Raw genomic sequence first — 27307 nt, forward strand, 5'->3', positions numbered from 1 at the left:
AGATTGTAAGCTCTTTGAGCAGGGACTGTCTTTCTTCTATGTTTGTGCAGCGCTGCATACGCCTTGTAGCGCTATAGAAATGCTAAATAGTAGTAGTAGTGCACACACACATGCCTCATCCACCTTTTTTCTATAACCTCACCGGCTTTAGCATGAGGCACAAGAAGCTGCCCAGCACCATGTTAGGCTGCTTCCTGTTCATTTGAGCCATGTAGGCCTCCATACAGCCTCATGATCTCTGCACTGCCGTGACAGGAACTGCCAGGGACCAAGGTGGCAAAGATAGCAAGAAGCAGCCCAATGTGCTGCTGGGCAGCTCCTCCTCGTTTCACGCTGAAACTGGTGAGTGTGCAGGGAGGGGGGGGGGCAGCTGGAAAGCAGAGTGCACAGTCGGCAGAGATGGGGAATTCTGCCCAGGAGTTATCATGTGCACCTAGATGCATGGGACCAAGTCCAGTGCAACCACCACAAATCTCAGTACCTGCAGGTAATCCCAATCCTTGCTAAAAAAAAAAAAAAAAACTTGGAACCTGCGCATCTTCTCCATAGAAAACACTCACCCCTGTCTCAGACAGGCTGTCTGGTATCAAAAGAGGTGCCAAGATATTCCAAGGACTGTGAAGACTCTAATTTACTTTTGGCAAAACTGACCACCCAAACAAGATCCTTCACTAGCTGAACCACTTTGACACAGTCAATTGGCTATCCTTCTCAGACTTTGCTTTGATGAGTTAATAATCCAAGTAAGGATGTACCAACATTCCCACCCTGTAAAGTGCAGTAGCCATTACCATCATCATCTTGGTGAAGGAACATGGCACCACTGCAAGGCCCTAGGGAAACACCTGAAACTGAGAACTGCCAATCCAACACTACATACCTCTGACACTCATGCTTACCAGGGATATGCAGGAAAGCCTCCTTGAGATCCAAAGCCAACACAATGACTTTGTCCAGCATCTCTGTCCACAAGTGAAAAACTAGCAAGTCCTTGTTGCTATGCTTAAAGTCCATAATTGGACACAAACCTTTTTTTTTCAGCCCCATGAAATAAATGGAGTATCTTCCTCGTACCCACTCCTCTCTGGGGACTGGTCCATGGTCCTTCCTCTGGTTGACCCTGTTCTTCCACAGTCCCAAGCTGCAGCCTATGGGCTTCACTTGAGGCCAGCAGGTACCTTGTATGGCAGGGGGTAAGTAATTCCCTGGACCTAAAGGGCTGCAGGCCAGCCCTAATGTTCTCATTTTAGGGGACATCAATCTGCACCTAGAAAACTACTCGTCCCACAGCACTCGTGATTGCTTAGACTTCCGCCACTCCTGGGACTTTACATGTTGGAATCAGCAAGCTACCCACACAAAAGGACACACGCTAGACCTGCTCTTGCGTAAGTCGGCTGATGCCCTCAATTTGCAATTAACTTGCATTAGTTGGACAGAGGTCCCTTGGTCCGATCACTTTAAGTTGAGCTGCTCCCTTTCATGGCTGGTAAAAGGCACAGCGCAGACCTGAGCTCCACAGACATACCAAACAAGGGGTAAGATAGACCCAAAGGAATTGGACGTTAATCTATGATAAGGATTGGTCTGTGCACGTAGATTCAATAGACTTCTTCTCGGAATGGGATGAAACATGCACAAGGTGTGTTAGACGCAGTAGCTCCAATTCAAACACGCACATCTAGGCGACAAACAGTTCCACCGTGGTTTACTGAGGACCTAAAAGAGCTCAAAGTCATTACGAGGAGGCGTGAAAGAGCCTGGAGAAAACGGAAGGATGATCTTAACCTCATTGCTTGGAAAAAATCTCAATGAGCATACAAATATGCAATTAGAAAATCTAAAACAATATACTATAAAACAAAGTAGGGCCAGATTACAAAGACTTAAACAAATTGTTAGATACTACAGCGCTCACCTCAACTACACTTGCCATCCCATCTGATGATCAGCTTGCCGTATTCTTTAAAGGTAAAATACTTAAGTTGCCGTGTTCCCTACCTCAGTGCAGTTCCAGATTAGACCCATGGAAACATATTGCTCACCCCAGTTCCAAAAGATGCCAAAAAATAGTACTGATCTAACTAACTATCGCCCAATTGCATCAATCCCGCTATTTGTAAAGTTAATGGAGAGCATGGTGAATAAACAACTTACTGAGTATCTGGATAGGTTCTCCATATTACATGAATCGCAGTCAGGATTTTGTACCCTTCACAGCACTGAAACTGTGCTCATCACACTTCTATCGAACTTCAAGCAAGAAATAGCATTAGGGAAAAGCATTCTTATACTACAATTTGACTTGTCAAGTGCTTTTGACATGGTGGACCACACCATCCTGTTAAGGCTCCTCGACTACTTCGGAGCCGGCAGAAATGTTCTACCATGGCTGAAAGGTTTCTTAACCACCAGAACCTACCAAGTAAAGTCCAACTCAAGGTTATCCCCTCCATGGCAACCGGTTTGTGGTGTGCCTCAAGGCTCGCCGCTTTCCCCTACTCTCTTCAATGTAATGCTGATTCCCCTAGCCACAGCCCTTTCAAAGCTTGGTCTTCACCCATTTATCTATGCAGATGACGTCACCATTTACATCCCTTTTCAGACAAATTTTACCAAGATAACTAATGAAATCAGCCCTGGGATAAGCACCATGCTCACTTGGGCTAACTCCTTCAAATTAAAGCTTAATACAGGAAAAACTCATTGCCTGATTCTTTCCTCTCCCTTTAACAGATTCAGACCCGCTACCTTAAAAGCACCAGGCCTTACCCTGCCCATCTCTGAGAGTCTACGAATACTAGGAGTTATTGTGGACCAGAACTTAACACTGTTGGATCATACCACCTCAACCACCAAGAAAATATTCTTCTCTCTCTTAAAGCTAAAACGATTAAAGCCTTATTTCCCAAGAGGAGAATTTTGTAATTTAGTCCGATCACTAGTTTTAAGCTGAATCGATTACTGTAATGGCATATATGCAGGGTGCAGAGACCTACTTCTCAAAAAACTACAAACTGCCCAAAACACAGCCTTCGGAGCATCAAAGTTCACCAGTTCCACACCACTCCGTGAGCAGTTAAACTGGCTTCCTGTGCAGGAGCGAATAACTTTTAAAATTTGCACCCTAGTCCATAAGATCCTCTATGGAGCAGCTCCAGCATATATAGATGCCCTTGTCAACTTACCACCAAGGAATTCGCTTAGATCTTCTCATTCATACGTAAACCTCCATTACTCTGCGTGTTCTGGTCTCAAGTACAAAACCGCATATGCTTCCACCTTTTCCTATATCAGCACTCAGTTGTGGAATACATTAGCTAAATCTGTAAAAACGGTTCATGATCATCTGACTTTCAGGAAGTCTCTCAAGACCTACTTATTTTGGCAAGCTTACCCTAAAGATCCCGTCCTGCCACTGTGATTCCTGGACTCCCAACTCCTCTAAAGATCTTGTGGACTTAACTAATTTCCCCTGCCCCTGTACCTTTCCGCCCCTCGGATCACTTTCCATTTATTGTACTTTCCTGTTTGTTAATTCAATGTTGTAAGCCACATTGAGCCTGCCAGCGGTGGGAAATTGTGGGGTATAAATGATATAAATTTCGGTTTAACACACCACTGGTAAGTGCAAGATTCGCTTATATGCATGGTTTAGGACTGCTCCTCTGCAGGAAAGACTCCACATAAGCGCGTGCACGGAATATGGAAGCCGATTGGCACGTGACAAAGGGGCGGTAAATTTGAAATCTCGTTGGTTAACTGCCACAAGCAGAATAAGCAAAAGAATGTTATTACAGTGTACACTGGAGACGTCGTCACACAACTGTAAGACTAACACTGGCTGAACGAATAGAAGTTCTTAAAAAATTAGAAAACAAACAAAGTCAAGCATCTATTGCTAAAGAATATGGTGTCAATCCCAGTCAAATTTCATGTATCTTGAAGCAGAAAGATCAGCTTCTGGAAGACTGGCAAACAATACAAATCCAAATGAAAACAGGTGGGAAAAGCTGAGGATGTAGAAGATGCTCTTCTTTGGTGGTTTTCTCAAGTCAGGAGCAGACAGTTTCCTGAAGAACTGAAATGACCCAAAGTCATCCAACCTATGGATCAGGGTATAATAGCCAAATTTCAAACAACATTATCAGGTGCTACGTCGTCTGATGAGCGTTATGGATGACCAGACTGGCAAGGATAAACGTGCTGTTGAACTGGCTCGTAATCTATCACTGTTGGTTTCCCTACATATGCAGAAAGAAGTCTGGAATCATGTTACACAGGAAACCATTGTGAACTGCTACAAGCAGGCAAGCTTTGTTAAGGACGTGGAGAGGGACGAAACAGATGCAGCTGTTGCAAACGTATCAGATGAACAGGCTATTGACATCCCAGCCGGTGTTACTGAAGAGGAGTTTCATCACTACATAGCTGTTGATTACGATCTACAAACTGCTGACGACAGCACTGATGTCAAAATGCGCCTATACGCAGGCAACGGCTGATGATGAAACAGATGATGAAATGAGCAAGGCACATGCTGACAAAATTCAACAACCTCCTGTCACTTTTGCAAGAGCGCTGGAGAGTCTCAACACCATGCGGGCCTATCTGGAGGCCACTGGATGTCAGTTTTTACCATCTGGCAGACGTAGTCTATGGAACTCACAGACACAAGACTGTACAGAGGACTATGACTGATTACTTCAAGTAAGCCTAACGTCAGTTAACGGAGACTGTACGTATAATAAACAGTACTGTACATGTTTATCAGACATCAAGCTTCTTTGGGTCACAACGGTTAAGTGCACGATCCAGTTAACTCCATGTATTTCTTTGGTCCCAGACCCTTGCACTTAAGCGGATTGCACTGTATGTGTGTGTGTATATATATATATATATATATATATATATATATATATATATATATATATATATATATAGTGTGAGAATCAGAGAAGCCACAGAGCCCAGAATGAAGGGGGGAAGAGAGAAAAGCCAGAGTGGAAAAACTACAGATCCCAGAATGCATTGCAGGAGGGGCGGAGGCAGGAGCGTAGAGAACACAGATTTCAGACTGCTTGGAAGAATAGGAGAGAGGAGGACAAACGAGTACCTGAGCCACATGAGAGGAAAGGAGAGGGGGCTGATTGGGAGATGGAATCAGCTGAGGAGAGGGTGGAACACCTGAGGGAGGGGGTGGAGAATGGGGGGATGGAATGGGAGGAGTTGGAGCAGATAGGAGGAGGAGGTGTGGAAGAGGAAATGGAGGTGGGAGAGGAAGTGGCTGGAGAAGAGTGACTTCTGGAGGAGCCCAAAAGTATCAGGAAAGAGTAATAGTCAGGAGAGATCCGGCGGGTGGTTGTCAAGAGGTAAAGTGTTGACAAGTGAGGGTGGTGGATCTTTAAAAGCCTGGCTAAGCTGTGCTGGGGAAAAAAGCCTAGCTAGGCTGAACGGTTGTGAGGCCTTGCTGAAGAGGGCGTTGTTGGGAAGCCTGGCTAGCAGAACTGTGTTTAAAGCCTGACTAGCTGAACTTTGTGGGAAGGCTGGGCTAGCCGAACTGTGTTTGAAGCCTGGCTAGCAGAACTGGGTTTAAAGTCTAACTAGCTGAACTTTGTTTAAAAGACTGTCAAGCGGAACTGTGTTGCACCGCCTTGCTAGCGGAACTGTGTGGCAGTGAGAGCGAACTGCACGGACGAGTGTGGAGTCGGAAGTGGACAGCACGGATAAGTGAAGGAGACAACTACGCGGGCGGGAGGAGCGGCTGACATATGGTGGCAGTGGTGGGATTACAGTGAACCTTCACGGAGGAGGAGGAGAGGCCCCTGGAAGGCCGAGGGAGTGCCAGACCTGACCCATCGAGTAACCAGAGCGAGGTGGTGGTGGCCGGGAGATTCCTGAAGCCCGTCGAGGGGGCCAACGCTGACAAAGGCGCATTACTCGCCTACCCAGGTAAAGGGTACCTAGGGAGGAGGCGAGGGAGGATATAATAAACGGGGAGGCACAGTGCCTGTGAATTAGAATAAGGGTTTTGTGAAAGTCCGCACTTGGGTGGCTGTTTTTTTTTTTGTTTCCCCTCAGATACCGTGGAGCCGGGGGACAAGATGGATCCTAAAGAACTGTTTGCGTTTATGACACACCAATTTCAGAAGCAGCAGGAAATGGCTCATCAACTTTTGGAGGAGTCGTTAGCTGCTTCCCGAGCCCAGCAACAGCCACTTTTGGATTTATTTCAAGAATTGCTGCGTAGTGGAGGCGGACTGCAGGGAGCAGGTTTGAACTTGAGGCCCATCCGTGTGGAGGAAGGAGCGGGGACTGCTGTGCTTCCTGGGGTAAACTGGCTGCCTTGGGGTAAGCTAACTGACTCAGACAATATTGAGGATTACTTGGGAGCGTTTGAAAGGGTGGCTACGGCAGCCGGCTGGCCCCAAGAGCAATGGACCATTCGTTTGGCACCAGCCCTATCTGGGAGGGCTTTGGCTGCTTTTCGGGCTCTCCCTACCCTGGAAATAGCTAATTATGCAAAACTGAAAGAAGCTATTCTGGATAGGTATGGGCTAAATCGTCAGACTTATAGGAGGCGATTTCGGGAGTGGAGGTGGACAGAGGGGGAGACACCTAGAGCACTGCTGCAAAAACTTTTAGATTTAGCGGGCAAGTGGCTAGAACCAGAGAAGAGATCTGTTAATCAAGTGTTCCAGGATGTAGTATTGGAGCAATTTTTAGAAGCTTTGCCTAATGCTCTTAGGGTGGATCTAGTGAGGAAGGGATGTGGGACCCTGGATGAAGCAGTCAGGAGTATGGAGAATTTCTTAGAGTCCCAGCATTGTGGTGAAAAGGGAGGTCAGTTAGGTGAAAGGAGGCAGTTAAGCTTGGGGTTTAAGCCTTCATCTAGTGAGGAGAGGGTGTGTTATAGGTGTGGATGCAAAGGGCACTTGAGAAGGGACTGTGCTTCGAAGTTAGGGCTCACCTCTTATTCTCAGGGTTCAGTGGCTGAGCAGCTTAAACAGACTGTAGAGATCTTGGGGGTCAAGGCCACTGGTTTGTTAGATTCAGGAGCTGATCAAACGATGCTGTCCCAGGGGTTGTGGGAGAGAATAAAAGGAAAGGGGAAAGGGTGTTTGAACAAGAAGAGGCAAGAGGTAGGCATTCAGTGTGTGCATGGAGCGGTAACTAAGTACCCTTTGCAGCGAGTTAGTATAACAGGGCCTTTGGGTAGACACTGGGTCTGGGTGGCTATCTTACCCCGTCTTCCTCAGGAGCTTATTTTAGGAAGAGATTGGCCTTCTTTTTCTCACTGTTTAAGGGAGAAGGAGGGGTTGGTGGTTACGAGGGCTCAGGAGAGGGAGCAGAAGGATAGAGGGAAGGCATTAGCACAGATATTTCCCTTTCATGATGATGTGTTAGAGAGGCCCGGAAAGACGCGGGGGGAAGGAAGGGTAAAAAAACTAGCGCGTAGGGGGAGAGCGCAGATGTTGGAAGGAATGAGGCACACGGAGGACTTCCCTAAAAGGCCCGGGGAGTTGTTGGAGCAGTTTCCTTCTTTTCTTAAGGAACAGGAATCGGACCATACGCTGCAGTATGCGTGGGAGAGGGCCAGGGAGGAAGGGAGAAGGACACAGGGACCAGCTTTTATTATTGAGAAGGGCTTATTGTTTAGGGTAACAAAAGCCAGAGAAGGGGAGCCGTTGGTGAAGCAGTTATTAGTCCCTCGTGGGTTTCGGGAGGTGATAATACGAGTAGCCCATGATCACCCATTGGGAGGACATAAAGGGACACAGAACACCTTAAAACAACTGCTAGGTCGGTTTTATTGGCCCGGGGTGTATAAGGAGGTGGAGGCTTACTGTGATTCCTGTGGGTTATGTCAGAAGGTGGCGGAAAGAGGGCCAGGGCCAGTACCCTTACATCCGCTTCCTCGGATTGGGGTTCCATTAGGGCGAATTGCTATGGATATTATAGGCCCACTTATTAGGTCCACAAGGGGGTTTATGTATATTCTGGTGATCATGGATATGGCTACGCGGTTCCCGTGGGCAGTGCCTCTGCGTACCCTATCAGCCAAGGTTATTGCAGCAGAGCTTATTAGGCTGTTTTGTGAGGTGGGGTTTCCTAGGGAGGTATTGACTGACCGAGGAACGAATTTCAGGTCGGGCATGCTTACCCAAGTATGGGAAGCTTTTGGTATTGTTCATATTAACACCTCGGCATACCATCCCCAAACTAATGGGCTAGTGGAAAGGTTTAATAAAACCTTGAAGACCTTGTTGAGGAAAGGATTAGGCTCTCACTATGAAAATTGGGACCAACTACTGCCGTTTGCTCTATATGTGAGCCGAGAATGTGTTCAGTCCTCTCTTGGGGTTTCGCCCTTTGAGTTGATGTATGGGCGAGCTCCGAGGGGGGTGCTTGACATGGTAAAAGAACAGTGGGTTCCACCGGGGCAGGAAGATAAGACAGTGGTCTCATACCTGTATGACTTAAAGGGGCGGTTACAGAGATTAGGGGCGTTATCTAGGGAGAATCTCAGGAGAGCCCAGGAGTATCAGAAAGAGAGGTTTGATAAAGGGACTCAGGAAAGGTCATTTGAAGAAGGGGATAAAGTTCTGGTCAGGATCCCGGATGGTCCTCATAAATTTACTAGTAGATGGAGGGGACCTTGTACAGTGAAGAGGCAGTTGGGGCCCGTGACATATGAAGTGAGGAATGAACAGGGGAAAAATCAAACCTATCATGTTAATTTGTTGAAACCTTGGATGGAGAGGAAGGTCTTTGTGGGGAAGGTATGGGAGGAAGAGGAGGAAGACTTAGGGCCTCAAATCTCGGAAATCTTTAGCCCCAAAGAGCCAGTAGTGGGGGAAGGGCTAGAGAAGCAACAGAAGGAACAGATTCAGACTCTTTTGAGAGAATTTCAAGATGTGCTTACGTCTTGCCCTGGTGAGACACATCTGATAACTCATAATGTTATTACAGAAAAAAGGAGGGTGGTGCGACAGAAACCGTATAGGTTATCACCAGTTAAACAGCAGGAAATAATCAAGCAGGTGAGGGAAATGCTGGATTTTGGGGTGATAGAGGAGTCAGGGAGTCCCTGGTCTAGTCCGGTGGTGCTGGTGCCGAAATCGGATGGGACGTGGCGCTTTTGTATTGACTTTCGCCAAGTTAATGCCCTGTCCCATCCTGATGCTTATCCTATGCCCCGTATTGAGGAGCTGATAGACAGGCTGGGGCCTGCGCAGTTCTTGTCTACCTTAGATCTAACAAAGGGATATTGGCAGATTCCCCTTTCATTGGAGTCTCGACAAAAGACAGCATTTTGTACACCGGTTGGGCTGTTTCAGTTCAAGAGGATGCCTTTTGGATTGAATTCGGCGGCAGCATCCTGCCAGCGTCTGCTGGATAGGGTTTTGAGGCCGCATCAGGAGTATGCGGCTGCATACTTAGATGATGTTATCATTCATAGTACTGTTTGGGAAACTCATCTAGTACAGCTGAGGAAGGTATTACAGTCTTTTAGGGAAGCAGGACTAACTCTGAATCCACAAAAATGTCATTTTGCTAAAAGGGAGGTTAAGTATCTTGGATATAAAGTGGGGAATGGACAGGTGAGACCCTTGTGTGACAAGGTGAAGAGTATCCGTCAATTTCTCTTGCCCACCACCAAGAAAGGTTTGAGAGGGTTTCTGGGGTTAATAGGATACTACAGAAGGTTCATTCCTCACTTTGCCTCTCTGGCAGCTCCATTGACAGACATGTTGAAAGGGAATAGACCTAATCAGCTTAGATGGGGAGAGAGAGAGAAGCAAGCCTTTTCGGCTTTACGGTTAGCATTGTGTGAGGAACCCCTGCTTAGAACGGTAGACTTTGAGAAACCTTTTGTGTTGCATACAGATGCTTCAGGTGTGGGGTTAGGTGCTGTATTATCCCAGGTACATGAGGGGGAGGAACACCCAATTTTATATTTAAGCCGGAAGCTGCTGCCTCATGAAACTCGGTATGCCACCATTGAGAGGGAGTGTCTGGCCATTAAGTGGGCTATTCAAGAGTGTCAGTATTATTTGGAGGGACGCCCTTTTAAACTGATTACTGACCACGCTCCTTTAAAATGGTTAGGGCAAATGAAGAACAATAATGCGAGACTCATGAGGTGGTATTTGGCATAACAGCCCTTTCAGTATTATATTGAGCATCGGGCGGGGAAGTTATTGCAACATGTGGATGTATTGTCCAGGATTGCTAGTCTGGATGGAGAAAATGGTAAAAGGAAAAGAACTAGCAATATTTTGAGCAGGGGGGTATGTGAGAATCAGAGAAGCCACAGAGCCCAGAATGAAGGGGGGAAGAGAGAAAAGCCAGAGTGGAAAAACTACAGATCCCAGAATGCATTGCAGGAGGGGCGGAGGCAGGAGCGTAGAGAACACAGATTTCAGACTGCTTGGAAGAATAGGAGAGAGGAGGACAAACGAGTACCTGAGCCACATGAGAGGAAAGGAGAGGGGGCTGATTGGGAGATGGAATCAGCTGAGGAGAGGGTGGAACACCTGAGGGAGGGGGTGGAGAATGGGGGGATGGAATGGGAGGAGTTGGAGCAGATAGGAGGAGGAGGTGTGGAAGAGGAAATGGAGGTGGGAGAGGAAGTGGCTGGAGAAGAGTGACTTCTGGAGGAGCCCAAAAGTATCAGGAAAGAGTAATAGTCAGGAGAGATCCGGCGGGTGGTTGTCAAGAGGTAAAGTGTTGACAAGTGAGGGTGGTGGATCTTTAAAAGCCTGGCTAAGCTGTGCTGGGGAAAAAAGCCTAGCTAGGCTGAACGGTTGTGAGGCCTTGCTGAAGAGGGCGTTGTTGGGAAGCCTGGCTAGCAGAACTGTGTTTAAAGCCTGACTAGCTGAACTTTGTGGGAAGGCTGGGCTAGCCGAACTGTGTTTGAAGCCTGGCTAGCAGAACTGGGTTTAAAGTCTAACTAGCTGAACTTTGTTTAAAAGACTGTCAAGCGGAACTGTGTTGCACCGCCTTGCTAGCGGAACTGTGTGGCAGTGAGAGCGAACTGCACGGACGAGTGTGGAGTCGGAAGTGGACAGCACGGATAAGTGAAGGAGACAACTACGCGGGCGGGAGGAGCGGCTGACAATAGATACATATATAGATATAGATATAGATATATATACACACACACAAGAGTAACTGATAGAGGTATAAATTATTCTTTTAACTCCCAAACAAAAAAGGACAACAAATGCTACTAGTGCCTTAAAGCCATAAGTCTTACTTTTAATTGCTTTTCAAAAACATACAATATAAAGAAATCAAATCTTTGAAGGAAAGCACATCAACCTCAAAAAAGAACAACAAAATGTTTCCTAGGAAATTAGTATATTAGGAGACCAACGGGCATATTTTCAAAGCACTTCGCCTTCCAAAATTCCATAGAAACCTATGAAACTTTGGAAGGCTAAGTGCTTTGAAAATATGCCTACAAGAATAGGTAAATCTAGAAAAAGGTAGACAATTAAAAAGAAAATATACCAACTCAGGAAAAGTGCAGGAAATGCCCCAATATATACTTATGGCCCTAAATTACAGTAATACTATAGAATTCATTCAGACAAGGGAATGGAACAAAATTGCTACAACTGTTCGATGAAACTTGGAAAGAGAAGGTACCGCCCCTCTCAAAGTTCCCCCACTGACACACCAAGGGGCGCACATGGGTTATGGTCCTTTGGTGACCTGCTTCCTCCAATGCACATTAGAAAGGAAATCTGAGGGGGGGGAGGGGGAATTCTAGCAGTGGCACTGAGTAATGAAAGTGGAGCCACATGAGCTAATTTCTCTCCTAGCTCTCATCCAATTTCAAAACTGCTCGCAGTGCGGTGGGGACCTATTGCTCTCACACACTATCTCTTGGAGCTCTGAGGATCTGCATTCGTGATAAAAGCTTCCTGGTTCTCCAGCACACTTTCGACAAATGTTTACAGGGCTGTAGGCAGTGATGGCAAGTAATGCAGACGGAGCCATGCGGTCTGCTTTTCTTTCACACACAAGCACTTTTACAGGTGGGATAAATGCTAACAGTTTATGATATTAACAAAGCTACCAACTAGAATAGAAAGGGACTGTCACTTGCAAATAAATCAACATTTTAAGTTATTTACATTCTGAAATCTGAATTTTTAAACAAAATTACCATTTCCAGAACCTCTTTCTGAATTTTCTCCCATTTTGATACAAGCAGCTCTCTCTCCTGATTCACTGCACTGAGTTCCTTGCACAGCTGCAAACTTTCTGCCTGTAAAAAAAATACAATTGGCTTTTTTCTCTGCAAAAAATATTGCTTCAATCCTCACTGCTGCCTCAGAGCTCTCAAATCAGAAAAACACCAACACAAATTACAGTCACTATAAACACCCACTTTGGAATTAAATCCACAAACAAAACATGTAAAATGCAATTGCAATGAGAATTAGCCAAAGAAGGTTAGCTTAACAGCAATCTATGTCCAGGGCTCTTCATTTACAGCTTTAATGCATATGTCTGTACAATGAAAGCACACCAGCAAGACTAAGCCCATGTCACCAATGAATTTCAGTAGCAATGACCGATCAATCATGGTGATGCTTAACCGCACATGTTGGGGTGCTCAGTTTTGGAGTATGGGACTGAAACTAAGCTACCTAATTGTGGGAAACATTTTCCTAACTGCATTCTTTAATCTCATTAATGCTGTGAGCAGTCTGACCCTCCTATATATAGAAGGTAGTAGGTCTATACAGGTGGTGGTCGCCTGTCTCATACAATCTGCACATGCCCAAAGCATGAGCACAGGCTCTGCCTAGTCACTGCAGCACAAGGCAACCATGATGGAAAAAGCTGAGAAGCAGGCCCTATGAGGACAGCAAAGAATTCAGAGGCAACTGGGAGCATGTGGTGTGCAAGACAAAACCAAGGGTGGATATCTATTTTGTGCCTTGATATGGGGTTCCCAATCTAGTCCTTGGGATGCAACAGCCAGTTAAGATTTTTTGATATCCACAATGAATATGCTGAAACATTTGCATGTTGTACCTCTTCTATACAAATCCATTGCATGCATATTCATCTAGGATATCCAGAAAACCCAACTGGCTGTGTGTGCCTTGAGGACTGAGTTAAGAATCTTGTGCTTCAAAATGTAAGATTGCCTTACAGCTTCAAAAAAAAAAAACAAACGAGCAAAATCCCAGGGGTGGTAATTTAGTAGATGTCAAAAAATAGTTCAAAAATCAGCACAATCTGCAGGAAAGATTTTTAAATTAGAAAAAAGTAGTACTAGACAAGACATAAAGGTCCCATAAGGGAAACAGCCATGAATTTATATATATTTTAATTAGGCACAATGAACCAAAAGAAGAACACATTCCCAACTTACAGGAGTCAATGTGGATAGATTATCAAAGAAACTTTTATTCACATATAACACAACATTACTACTACTACTATTATTTAGCATTTTTGTAGCGCTACAAAGCATACGCAGCGCTGCACAAACATAGAAGACAGACAGTCACTGCTCAAAGAGCTTACAATCTAATAGGCAAAAATAAAGCAAGCAAATCAATTAATGTGTAGAGGAAAGAGGAGAGGAGGGTAGGTAGAGGCGAGTGGTTACAAGTCAAAAGCAATGTTAAACAGGTGGGCTTTCAATCTAGATTTAACTAACTACATTTAAATAGCTTTTCTCCTGTGTGGATTTTCTGATGCTTGGTCAGTGTATTCTTCTCAGTAAAGCTTTTACCACACTCACTACATGTAAATGGCTTTTCTCCTGTATGGATTCTCTGGTGTCTGGTCAATTTTTCCTTTGTGCTAAAGATTTTACCACACTCACTACATGTAAACGGCTTCTCTCCCGTATGGATTTTCTGGTGTGTGATCAGTGTTGCCTTTACACTAAAGCTTTTACCACACTCAGTACATTTAAATGGCTTCTCACCTGTGTGGATTCTCTGGTGTCTGGTCAATTTTTCCTTTGTGCTAAAGATTTTACCACACTCACTACATGTAAATGGCTTCTCTCCCGTATGGATTTTCTGGTGTGTGATCAGTGTTGCCTTTACACTAAAGCTTTTACCACATTCAATACATGTAAACGGCTTCTCTCCTGTATGGATTCTCTGGTGTCTGGTCAATTTTTCCTTTGTGCTAAAGATTTTACCACACTCACTACATGTAAATGGCTTCTCTCCCGTATGGATTCTCTGGTGTTTGGTCAGTTTTCTCTTGTCATGAAAGCTTTTACCACACTCACTACATGTAAATGGCTTCTCTCCTGTATGATGAGCGTTGTCTTTACACTAAAGCTTTTACCACACTCACTACATGTAAATGGCTTCTCTCCTGTATGATGAGCGTTGTCTTTACACTAAAGCTTTTACCACACTCACTACATGTAAATGGCTTCCCTCTTGTGTGGAGTCTCTGGTGTTCTGTGAGAGCTACCTTCTGCCTGAAACTCTTATTACACTCAGTACAAGTAAATAGTTTCATTCCTGTGTGGATTCTCCAATGTCTAGCGCATGCTCCCTTCTGATTGAAGCTTTCACCACAATCAGTAGATGTAAATGGTTTCACTACTGAATGAAGTCTCTTGAGCATTGTGAGGTTTCCTTCCCAACAAGCACTTTTACCGCTTTTAGTACAAGTAAATAATCTCTCATTTTTCTTGATTTCCTGGAATTCTGAGAGTGTTGCCTTCCTACAAAATATTTTTTCAGATTTAGCAGAAGTGTCCGATTCCTCACCAGTTTGAGCTTTTTGATGATCTGTGACTGCTTCCTCTTGACTAAAGCTCTTCTGACGTTCAGCACTAGAAACTGATCTCTGTCCTTGGTGGAATTTTGCATTTTTTGTAAAATTTTCTTCCTTGGAGTTTTTCTCACTTCCAGGACATGAAGATGTTCTCTCATCAGTGATGTTTTTCTTATATTTTAAAATTTTCCCATGCTCTGTACTTGTACACATTCTAGTTTCTTTATTAGTTTTCTTGGGTTGCATTAGCTGTTTCTTCCTACTGAAACCTTTCCTACATTCAAAACCTGTAAAATGTTTCTCTTTTATGACTGTTTTCTGTTGTCCCTGTAGTTCTCTCTTTTGACTGACATTTTTTCCACTGTCCATACATGTAGACGGTCTCTCTTCTGTATCAGATCTGTGATGTGAATTTAACACAACAATATAAGAAATATGTTACATTGAAACCCTTTGTTTAGTGTGCAGCGGCAGCTAAGAAAGTAAACAGAATTTATTTTATTTATTAGGATTTATTTACCGCCTTTTTGAAGGAATTCACTCAAGGCAGTGTACAAGAATAAATCAAACATGAACAGACAATTACAGCAGTAAAAATATTCAAATGACAATACAAAGTATGGCATAATATACTACTTACAATGCCAACACAATACATAAAAGAATATTTTAATTGACAGTGTAGGGTATAAGCAAAGATGGAACATATAGATAGGTAAGAGGAGTTAGAAGGTAAGGTGACCAGTTTAAAGAAAGTTGCATATAAGGTCTGAGAGATGGTTAACGTAAAGATAGGTAAGAGAGTATGAGTGTTAGGAATTAATAGGAAAGGAATAGAAACCAAAAATGAGAATGTTATAATGCCTTTATATCACTCCATGGTGCGACCACACCTCGAATATTGTGTGCAGTTCTGGTCACCGCATCTCAAAACAGAAAGCAGAATTAGAAAAGGTACAGAGGAGGGTAACAAAATGATAAAGGGGATGGGACAACTTCCCTATGAAGAAAGGTTAAAACGACTAGGGTTCTTCAGATTGGAGAAGAGAGACGGCTGAGGTCTATAAAATACTGAGCGGAGTGGAACGGATAGATGTGAATCGCTTGTTTACTCTTTCCAAAAAATACTAGGACTAGGGGGCATGCAATGAAGCTACAAAGTAGTAAATATTTCTTCACTCAACATGTAATTAAATTCTGGAATTTGTTGCCAGAAAATGTGGTAAAAGCAGCTAGCTTAGTGGGGTTTAAAAAAAGGTTGGGATACTTTCCTTAAAAAAAAAAAAAAAAGTCCATAAGCCATTACTAAGATGGACTTGATAAGCAGCACAACATCTGTTTTACTGTTTTGGATTCTTCCAGGTACTTGTGACCTGGATTGGCCACTATTGAAAACAGGATACTGGGCTTGATGGTCCTTCAGTCTGTCCCAGTATGGTAACACTTATGTTCTTAAAGTACTTCTGGACTGGGTTGCAACCCCAAAGGTATGCCCAGTTTGGTATAATCCTATGTAAACAACCAAAAAAATCAAAATGTATAAAATCAGCCTGAATTAGAAAAAAAAATATCACCCCCCCCCCCCCCCCCCCACAACTTTTTTTTTTTTTTTAATGTAGGCAGATTTTATACACTGAAGTTTTTTGTTATTTTTAAATCCTGGTTTTACCTCAAATAGGTCAAACCAAGTCACCAGGAAAACAGCGTTTTAAGCTGCCCAGACACAGCTTCTGCTGTTTCTGATAGAAAACATACAGTAAATAGCTGTGATTTGCCTACTGAGGTAAGAAATGGTGGCTTTATTATTTTGGGGGAGCTTTTATTTATTGCATTTGTACCCCACATTTTCCCACCTATTTGCAGGCTCAATGTGGCTTACAAGTACCTGTTATAGCATCACCATTCCAGGAGATAGATACGATTGGTGTTACAAAAAGATTCTGGATGAAGAAAAAAAAAAAAAGGTCTAAGCAAAGTTATAGAAAGATAAATATCGGAATAGGGTGAAGTGGTGAAGTTTTGTAATTAGCTATGGATTCCCATTGTAGGCCTTATTGAAGAAATAGGTTTTCAAAGATTTACGAAAGTTCGTTATATCGTTAATCGTTTTCAAGTCAGTTGGTAGTGCATTCCATAGCTGCGTACTCATGTAGGAGAAGCTGGTCGCGTGTGATAGCTTGTATTTTAGTCCTTTGCAGTTGGGGAAGTGCAGGTTAAGGAATTTGCGGCCGATCTTTTAGCATTTCTGGGAGGCAGGTCTACGAGGTTTAGCATGTAGCTCGGGGCTTCTCCATGGATGATTTTGTGAACAATCGTGCAGATCTTGAACGTGATACGCTCTTTGAGTGGGAACCAGTGAAGTTTTTCTCGTAGAGGTTTCGCACTTTCATATTTTGTTTTGCCAAATATGAGTCTGGCCGCAGTATTCTGGGCTGTTTGAAGTTTCTTGATAGTCTTTTCTTTGCAGCCAGCGTATAGTGCGTTGCAGTAGTCCAGGTGACTTAGCACCATTGACTGTACCAGGGTACAGAAGATGGATCTTTGAAAGAAAAAATTTTGAGTTTCCACATGGAGTGGAACATCTTTTTCGCTGTGTTCTTCACGTGGGTGTCGAGTGTGAGATTTCGGTCTATGGTCACTCCCAGAATTTTCAGATTGTTTGAGATTGGAAGAGATAGGTTAGGTGTGGATATGGTGGTGAAGTTACTTGTGTTGTGTTGTGAGGCGAGTATAAGGCATTGTGTTTTTTCTGCATTAAGTTTTAACTGGATTGTTAATGTTGTTGATGTTTTGAATAGTGTTTTGGTTTGAGTCACTGGAGTTCTCATTTTTGTAGTACAATTGGATGTTTTAAGGTTGTCATTTACAGAAGGGTGCTTCTTTAGTTACTTTTAACTTACTGTTCTCTTTATTTCCCTTTCATTGTTAAGATTGTTTGGTATAGTCATAACATTATGGCTTTTCTAGAAAAGTATAACATGGGAGTGAACTGCCAGTTCACTGTAACAGGAGGAAAAGTACCATATTGTCTTTTATAATGGGTCCAATTCTACATAAGCTAGATTTTTCAAGAGGATGGTACTGCTTAGTTTATAAAACTAGAATTGTTTTGGCAATGGGTACATGTGTGTCATCACACTACATTACAATAAATATATATGCACACACACAAACATTTTATAGCTATATATTTATATCTCTATTATTTCTGGTTTACTATCCTCTTTGAATCTACCATTTGGCTCCTGCAGTGAGCTTTAATAATGGTTCTTTGATTTCTTTCTTCCCTTTGTCTTCTTTTCTATTAAGCTAATTTAAATGCGTACAGATATTCATTTAGATTTGGGGATGGGGTTAGGTTTATTCCAATTTATCAGCTTGATCTAAAATTATTTCCTTCCTTGGTATACTATAGATAAAAAGAAGGGCTCTTAGTTATATCAAAACACCACACTGATATTAAAATGATACATTTTTGCTATTTACTTTTGGGGTTTTTCTTTTCTGTTGGCAATGTCACCTTGTCCTAAGTTGTAGCCACAGCATATATTCAAGCCAAGTTACCATTCTACTAGTCCCTGAAATAGGCACTGGTGCTGAAACATGTCAGGGCTTCTACTGAACCAAACCAAGAACCAGGAAAAGGTACTAATACAATAATCACTGAATAATTTAGAAATAACTATAAAATTAAAAGGAGCTCCCTCAGAAAAAAACAAATACCCACGCGGTAATCTAATTAAACCACTGATAGGTGGAGTATAGCACTTCATTCATTGGGAGCTCAGGGGTAGATGCACTAAAATAAACAAGCCATTAATGTGGGTTTTAAACTGGTTCAAGCCAGTTCAACGAGCAAGTAGTAAACTGTGCCATGCACAAAAGGGCATTTTCCTGTCACGGTAGCAGCTAACAAAAAAGGAAAGCAAATGATCCAAAGGGTATTATAATGAGCTGCACTACCGTTGCAGGCTATTTTAATGAGATGCACTAAGTTATTACGATCCCCTTACTGTGGAAAACCTAACAGGAGGTCTGCACCTCTCATTAGGCTGGGGCTGCTGTGAACGGGACCCACGGAGACCAGTGGGATAGCGCCTAACACCCATCTAAAAAAAAAAAAAAGCTGTGCGCCCCAACTGCTCATGAGGGACTTAAAAAATTTTTTTTTTAAAGTTATGGCACCTTCGCTATGCCTGTGGTCGTCCCTGTGCCGCTCGGGAAAAGGAAGACACCACGCTGCTCACCCCCTCCACGGCCTGCTGCAGGAAGGCTCCGGTGGTTCCTCCCTTCCGTGATCCCGGCTCAGCCACCACCCCTGAGAGCCCACCCCAGGCAAGAAAAGTGCAGGAGAGCTACATGCATTGAGATTGGCTGAGAGAGACATAGGGGCAGAAGATGGACGGGAGTTGAAGACATGGACGATGGACGTCCTCAACTGCGCTCTCCTGCACTTTTCTTGCCTGGGGTAGGCTCTCAGGGGTTGCGGCTGCTCTACCCTGGTCATGAAATTGCGCCCGACACCGCGGGTTTCACAGCTTTCCTCAGGGACTTGGGTTAGGGCTGTCTCTCTCCCCTGGATTGTTCTATTGAAACGTGTAGCACAATGGACTAAATGGATATCAATGTGGGTTTTGTATTATCTGTGCTGCATAAGGATCACTTTATTATTATGTGTTTGTGAATAAAAGTTCTTTTTCACCTGCTAGTCAGGAGCATGTTCCTCTGCTTACGTCACTGTGCCTCTGATATTTGTGCAGCTGGAATCTGCCTCTCTTATGTAGTTATTTATCCAGTCCAATAGAATTTAAAAATCTACAAAAATTGTGTACATACTCATTGACTAACTTCCACCTGCTTCTACAATACATAAAGCTCTTACCTTTAATTTTATGGCTTTCTTTTGAGTCCACATGTGTTTCAGAAATTCCAAGTCCTCCTCATTTTGCTGGTATCCTAACATTCCTTTCAAAACTCCAGAGATGCTCAAGCTGCTTGGCCCTGATCAGAAGGAAGGGAGAAAACTATTTACTTTTGAATAAGCCATTGATATGTTCTCCTAGCTCACAACTTGGTGAAGCAGTGCTGTGGCCTGCAGCAAGTTGGGAGCATTCCCAATTGTAAATAGCCACAAGCTGCATTGCACCCACAGCTCTCTACAGAGAGACACAGATCATGAAATCTAAACACCTCTCAACTAAGGACAAGTTTGATACTCTCAACAAATCTCTTTGGACTTTACCTCCAGGCACACCAGAACTTACTACGGATAGGTATCTGACTTATTCTCCTGTTCATTTCATTGTCTTTTGTTGAACTGTCATTTTCAGGCATGGATGTAACAGATGAACCATCAGATTCTTCAATTTGTTCTTTCTGGGAAAGACATTTAAAAAAACCCCAGCGTAAGGGAGGGGGCAATAAGTATAGTGCCATGTTTGCTGTCAATGTTGACCAGTGGAACCCTAAGGTAGATCAAATGTTATTGTTCTGTGATTATTACTATCTTCCTTCATTCTCTAAGCAAGAATATTAGCAACCCAAAAAATAACAGCTATTCAAGGTGTCCATGTCACAGACCAAACTACAATTGTGTAGCATTTACTCTACTGAGTCTGGATTTTTTCCATCCTTGTAGGTTTGCTCTCTGAATTCTCCTGCACTGAAGAGTAGTACAAAAACCTGAACGTTTTTTAGTGCAGAGTTTCCCAAGTCAGTCCTGGAGTACCCCTTGCCAGTTAGGGTTTCAGGATATCCACAATGAATATGAATGAAAGAGATTTGAATACAGTGGAGGTGTATGCAAATCAATCTTACGCATGTTCATTGTGGATATCCCAAAAACTTGATTAGCAAAGGGATGCCCCAGGACCAACTTGGGAAACATTGCTCCAGTGGCCACCCACCCCTGCTCTCTCAGTTCTGTTATAGGATAAGAGGGGACAACAAGTCCCTACAGCAATTCAATAGGAATTCTACAATAATGATAGTTTTGTCGTCTTGGTTTTCATGCGTCCAAATGACAGCCCCCAAGAGGTGTTAACAGTCAGTAGCATTTTGTTTTGTTTGTTTGTTTTTTCCCCAGATTTGCATAGAAACAGATGGGACCAGTTATTAGGCACCTTCTGGACTGCTACTACTACTACTACTATTTAGCATTTTTATGGCACTACACGGCGTACGCAGCGCTGCACAAACATAGAAGAAAGACAGTCCCTGCTCAAAGAGCTTACAATCTAATAGACAAAAATAAAGTAAGCAAATCAAATCAATTAATGTGTACAGGAAGGAGGAGAGGAGGGTGGGTGGAGGCGAGTGGTTACAAGTGGTTACGAGTCAAAAGCAATGTTAAAGAGGTGGGCTTTCAGTCTAGATTTAAAGGTGGCCAAGGATGGGGCAAGACGTAAGGGCTCAGGAAGTTTATTCCAGGCGTAGGGTGCAGCGAGACAGAAGGTGCGAAGTCTGGAGTTGGCAGTAGTGGAGAAGGGAACAGATAAGACGGATTTATCCATGGAGCGGAGTGCACGGGAAGGGGTGTAGGGAAAGACGTGTGTGGAGAGATACTGGGGAGCAGCAGAGTGAGTACATTTATAGGTTAGTAGAAGAAGTTTGAACAGGATGCGAAAACGGATAGGGAGCCAGCGAAGCGACTTGAGGAGAGGGGTAGTACGAGTAAAGCGACCCTGGCGGAAGACGAGACGGGCAGCAGAGTTTTGAACCGATTGGAGAGGGGAGAGGTGACTAAGTGGGAGGTCAGCAAGAAGCAGATTGCAGTAGTCTAAACGAGAAGTGACAAGGGTGTAGATGAGGGTTTTGGTAGAGTGCTCGGAAAGAAAGGGGCAGATTTTACGGATGTTGTAAAGAAAGAAACGACAGGTCTTGGCGATCTGCTGGATATGAGCAGAGAAGGAGAGAGAAGAGTCAAAGATGACCCCAAGGTATATTGCGATAACAGACTTGTCAGATCTCCAGGTTCAGCCTCGCTTTTTTACTAGTTAGAATTCAAGAACAGAGAATCTTAATACTGACCCCCCCCCCCCCCCCCCTTCAGTAAGTGGCTGTCTCATGCATACCACACCCTTTCTGTTCAAGATTTCCCCTTCAATAAAGAGGACATGGAAAACAACCACAAGAAAATTCTTTATACCCACCAGCAAGAGAGAGAACATCCTGGAGTGTAGTAATAGAGGAGCGAAATACAATGGTAGAAAACTGAAGCTGGAATTAGTGGCATCTCTAGATAGAAATATTTGGGGTGGCAGCAGAGGGGCAAGCCAAAGCGACATTTCCACACATCATGTCCACCACCACACCACACACTCCTTCCTCAACCCCCTTTTAAATTAGCAACATAAGACAGCATGAACTTCTATGAATAAACAAACCCTTCTCCTCCAGCTATAGCTTTAGCTACCAGGTGAAACCGCCATTATAATTGATAGCACCATTCAATAAATTCTGCTGTGTGGTGTGTTCTGGATTCTCTAAAGGATTGAACAGAATCACAATTTAAACCCTTAGGAGATCGTCTGGGTGTAAGGCTACGGGGGGGTTTCAATGACCTAGCACTAGAGAGACACGCGATCTCTGATCTATATGGAGCTCTAGTCCGATGTAGGCCGACCAGGCAATATAAGGCTATCAAGCTCAGATGGGAGCAAGACCTTGGTACTTCACTAGCATCTTGGGACATAGCGGCGACGCTGAGGGGTATCAGGCACTTAGTCACAGATGAGAGACAGAGAATGTGGATATAGGATAATCTTACGGGGGTATATGACCAAAGCACAGCTGGCTCACATACTGGATAAGGAGAGCGCTAATTGTTCTAAATGTGACGGGGGCCCAGGCTCTTTTTACCACGCAACTTGACAATGTCCTAAGGTGCGCGCATTTTGGCAGCAAGTTCGAGGATTTTTGATAAGATTGGGTAACAAAATTCAAGGAAATGAAAAGCAATTCCTGCTAGACTACCCTAGGGCCTTTGCCCCCCTAAAGACACCCGCAGCCCTTTTGTGTAGAAAGCTGAGTTTGGTAGGTCACAAATGCATTATGCAATATTGGACATCTACGGAGGAGCCTGCTTACTGGCACTGGAGAAACCAGGTTCACCTCCTGGCCTCATGGGAAGCTCCAGATGCAAAAAAGTCTGCTAAACGCAGAAAACAATTCCTTCAAGTATGGGCCCCATATCTACAAATGCTTAGCCCAAGGGGACGAAGCCTGCTCATTAACACCTGCTAAGTCCTGAAGTATTTTCTCAGTGGCTCCCGAGGATACTCCTAACTAGGCTTGGTTTACTAAGGGAGGGAGGGGAGGGAAGGAGGGGGGAAGAAGGGGGGATAGATTGAGAAGGGAGGAGGGGTGGAGGCACGGGGAATAAAGTTAATGGTTGCATTGAAATGTAGGCCGAGACATTATGATGTTTAAAATACTTTTGTACCATTACTTGATCAAACGGAAATTAGAAGTTGTCATTATCTGCCAGCAAGCATGGTTAGGCAAAACACTACAATATTCTTGTTAGCTGAATGGAGAAAATTTGATAAGAGTTTACAGCACGGGCAGACCATACATATGGTTTTACCAGAGAGGATGTCTCTCAAAGTCGGGCTATAAGAAACAAGGCCCTTTGAGATATTATTCGATAATGCAATACGTTATCTGTATTACGTTCTCCTCCGTTATGCTGTTGACTACTCTTCATAAATGGAATACTTTAATAAACAGATTTAAAGTAGAGGGATTAGGGACGGGGTTGGGGTGTTTGGGGATACAAAGAAAACTTCATTGACTGCGGAATGCTGAATGATTTTCTTGTACTTGAACAGTGTTCATGTTGAAGTTTTATGCTTGTTTGTATTGATCTTTCAGTCAATAAAAAGATTTAAACATAAACCCTGAAGCTCCAGTTCTGTATCACAAACTCCATATTTCCCCAACGACAGAGCTATCCCTCTTATAACACATCATACAAAAAATATTAAAATTGTACTTACCTCCTCAGGAGCAGCACACACTCCTTCCACTGCCAGACACTTTGATTAAATTAGATGGACTTTTGTTTGTGCGACAACGGGATCTGTCTTAACAGTGATAGCCTACCTACCCTCACCCAACTACAACTCCCCAACATCCCCCCTCCCCCACACCTCCCCCCCCCCCCTTCTTTCACATTAGCGTTTTTAACGCACGCTGTGTAGGCACTCACAATATTCCTGTGCGCACATTAAAAACGCTAGCGCACTTTAGAAAGCAGGCCCCTTAGCAAACTAACACAAAATCTTGCAAAGACACATTCAAAACCTATATAGCAAACTTACCGAACCATAGCAGCCCTAGCCCACCTATGAAAAGGCAGTGCTATACAGTGGTGGAAATAAGTATTTGATCCCTTGCTGATTTTGTAAGTTTGCCCACTGACAAAGACATGAGCAGCCCATAATTGAAGGGTAGGTTATTGGTAACAGTGAGAGATAGCACATCACAAATTAAATCCGGAAAATCACATTGTGGAAAGTATATGAATTTATTTGCATTCTGCAGAGGGAAATAAGTATTTGATCCCCCACCAACCAGTAAGAGATCTGGCCCCTACAGACCAGGTAGATGCTCCAAATCAACTCGTTACCTGCATGACAGACAGCTGTCGGCAATGGTCACCTGTATGAAAGACACCTGTCCACAGACTCAGTGAATCAGTCAGACTCTAACCTCTACAAAATGGCCAAGAGCAAGGAGCTGTCTAAGGATGTCAGGGACAAGATCATACACCTGCACAAGGCTGGAATGGGCTACAAAACCATCAGTAAGACGCTGGGCGAGAAGGAGACAACTGTTGGTGCCATAGTAAGAAAATGGAAGAAGTACAAAATGACTGTCAATCGACAAAGATCTGGGGCTCCACGCAAAATCTCACCTCGTGGGGTATCCTTGATCATGAGGAAGGTTAGAAATCAGCCTACAACTACAAGGGGGGAACTTGTCAATGATCTCAAGGCAGCTGGGACCACTGTCACCACGAAAACCATTGGTAACACATTACGACATAACGGATTGCAATCCTGCAGTGCCCGCAAGGTCCCCCTGCTCCGGAAGGCACATGTGACGGCCCGTCTGAAGTTTGCCAGTGAACACCTGGATGATGCCGAGAGTGATTGGGAGAAGGTGCTGTGGTCAGATGAGACAAAAATTGAGCTCTTTGGCATGAACTCAACTCGCCGTGTTTGGAGGAAGAGAAATGCTGCCTATGACCCAAAGAACACCGTCCCCACTGTCAAGCATGGAGGTGGAAATGTTATGTTTTGGGGGTGTTTCTCTGCTAAGGGCACAGGACTACTTCACCGCATCAATGGGAGAATGGATGGGGCCATGTACCGTACAATTCTGAGTGACAACCTCCTTCCCTCCGCCAGGGCCTTAAAAATGGGTCGTGGCTGGGTCTTCCAGCACGACAATGACCCAAAACATACAGCCAAGGCAACAAAGGAGTGGCTCAGGAAGAAGCACATTAGGGTCATGGAGTGGCCTAGCCAGTCACCAGACCTTAATCCCATTGAAAACTTATAGAGGGAGCTGAAGCTGCGAGTTGCCAAGCGACAGCCCAGAACTCTTAATGATTTAGAGATGATCTGCAAAGAGGAGTGGACCAAAATTCCTCCTGACATGTGTGCAAACCTCATCATCAACTACAGAAGACGTCTGACCGCTGTGCTTGCCAACAAGGGTTTTGCCACCAAGTATTAGGTCTTGTTTGCCAGAGGGATTAAATACTTATTTCCCTCTGCAGAATGCAAATAAATTCATATACTTTCCACAATGTGATTTTCCGGATTTAATTTGTGATGTGCTATCTCTCACTGTTACCAATAACCTACCCTTCAATTATGGGCTGCTCATGTCTTTGTCAGTGGGCAAACTTACAAAATCAGCAAGGGATCAAATACTTATTTCCACCACTGTAAATATTATACTGGACTCTAGAGTTCCAATATACCTACTACTGAGAAACTAGGACAAACTATACTGGAGTGGGAGAGAGTGGCCTAGTGGTTAAAACACTGGTCTTCATATCCAGAGGTGCCTGGTTCAAATCCCACTGCTGCTGCTTGTGATCTTGGGCAAATCATGTAACCCTCCATTGCCTCAGGTACAAACTTAGACCGTGAGCTGGCCAGGGAAATACCTACATGTAACTCACCTTGAACTACTACTGAGGGACAATTCAGCTGACAGAGAGGTGGAGGTGATAGCTGTCAAGGACCCATCTGAGAGAGAGGAGAACACGGTGTCAATGAGGCCAACAGCCTGAAGACAAGAATGAGCGATAACCAGGTCAAATGCTGCAGAAAGATCAAGTGAAACTGCTAAAATTACACCTCAAGCATCAAGAGAAGTATAGAATTCACTAAGAAAAGCTGAAATAGTGGTTTCAGAACTATTATGTGCCTGAAAACCTAATTTGCATGGGTGCAGAAATGAAAGAGCATTAATATGAGAAAGAAGCTGATCAAAGACAATTTTCCATGAATTTAGAAGTAAAACAAAGGTTTGATATTAGCCAATAATTCTCAGGAGCAGAAGGATCAAAAGATTTTTTCAGCAGAGGTCTAAAAACAGCTTTCTTCCAGAGCAAAAGTATGGAAAGCTTGGCAGATCATTTATAAAAAGAGTTTAAGGGTAAAAGTCCACATGCAGACAGCTTCAACCAATTAGTGGGTAGCGGGTCAAACAAATGGTGAATCTCATCGAGTTCAGAGCAGTGATTAGTTGAGTCAAAGAGGACAGAGTAAATCAGCTCCATTTTGAGCAGGGGTGTCCAGCCCTCATGTGATCTATTTGCATATAATGGAGGCAGTGCAAATAGATCTCATGGAAGTGGACAGAAATATGCTAGACTACACAGAGAGAGGCATAACCAGCAGAAGAAAGCAGGTGTTGATGTCCCTGTACAAGTAATTGGTGAGACCTCACTTGGGAATATTCTGTTGTTTTGGAAGCCGTATCTTGCTACGGATGTAAAAAAATAAAATGAAGCAGTTCAGAGGATGGCAACAAAAACAGAATGGGGCTTGTGCTAAAAGACATGCGATGGAAGCAGTTCCTATGGGGTTCCCAGTGCAGTGAAAGCTGCAACTGTGGGTGACCTGCACCAGCCTCAACTTCTTTGAGTACCACCGTCGCCTGCTTGCTTTAACAGCACAGATACAGAAAGTCTTCCATTAACCCTTTGTGCTCCAGGGCTGATGTGCAGGCTTCAGCTCTGACACAGGCAAGAGCATCAGAGGTCACCTGACCTAACGGCATGTGGGATCTCTCAGCACAGTGTTTCAAGTTTTTATTTATTTTATTTATTTATTGAATTTGTATCCCACATTTTCCCACCTCTTTGCGGGCTCAGTGTGGCTTACAATAAGATATGAATAATGGAAATACAATATGTTACAATTTGGTTATGGATTACATTGTGCAGAGTTATGAGAGACAATCGAAGTATCATTAGGAATATAACAATGGGACATAAACA

General features: G+C 43.8%; 1 protein-coding gene across 2 annotated transcripts in view; it reads right to left on the reverse strand.

Moving 5' to 3' along the window:
* Nucleotides 1-27307, reverse strand: part of LOC115471403 (kinesin-like protein KIF20A) — a 47107-nt gene that overhangs the window by 18288 nt on the left and 1512 nt on the right. The window contains exons 2-5 of one of the 2 annotated variants that reach the window (XM_030205106.1): nucleotides 25982-26048; nucleotides 20046-20157; nucleotides 19664-19782; nucleotides 12182-12283 (exon numbers count right to left, since the gene is read on the reverse strand). In XM_030205106.1, the coding sequence (XP_030060966.1) occupies nucleotides 12182-12283; nucleotides 19664-19782; nucleotides 20046-20115 (291 nt within the window). In that variant the 5' untranslated portion in view covers nucleotides 20116-20157; nucleotides 25982-26048. The remainder of the gene's footprint in view (nucleotides 1-12181; nucleotides 12284-19663; nucleotides 19783-20045; nucleotides 20158-25981; nucleotides 26049-27307) is intronic. The other variant, XM_030205105.1, reaches the window with a different exon arrangement.

The sequence above is a fragment of the Microcaecilia unicolor genome, chromosome 5 (genome assembly GCF_901765095.1).
Source record: "Microcaecilia unicolor chromosome 5, aMicUni1.1, whole genome shotgun sequence".
Lineage (NCBI taxonomy): Eukaryota > Metazoa > Chordata > Amphibia > Gymnophiona > Siphonopidae > Microcaecilia > Microcaecilia unicolor.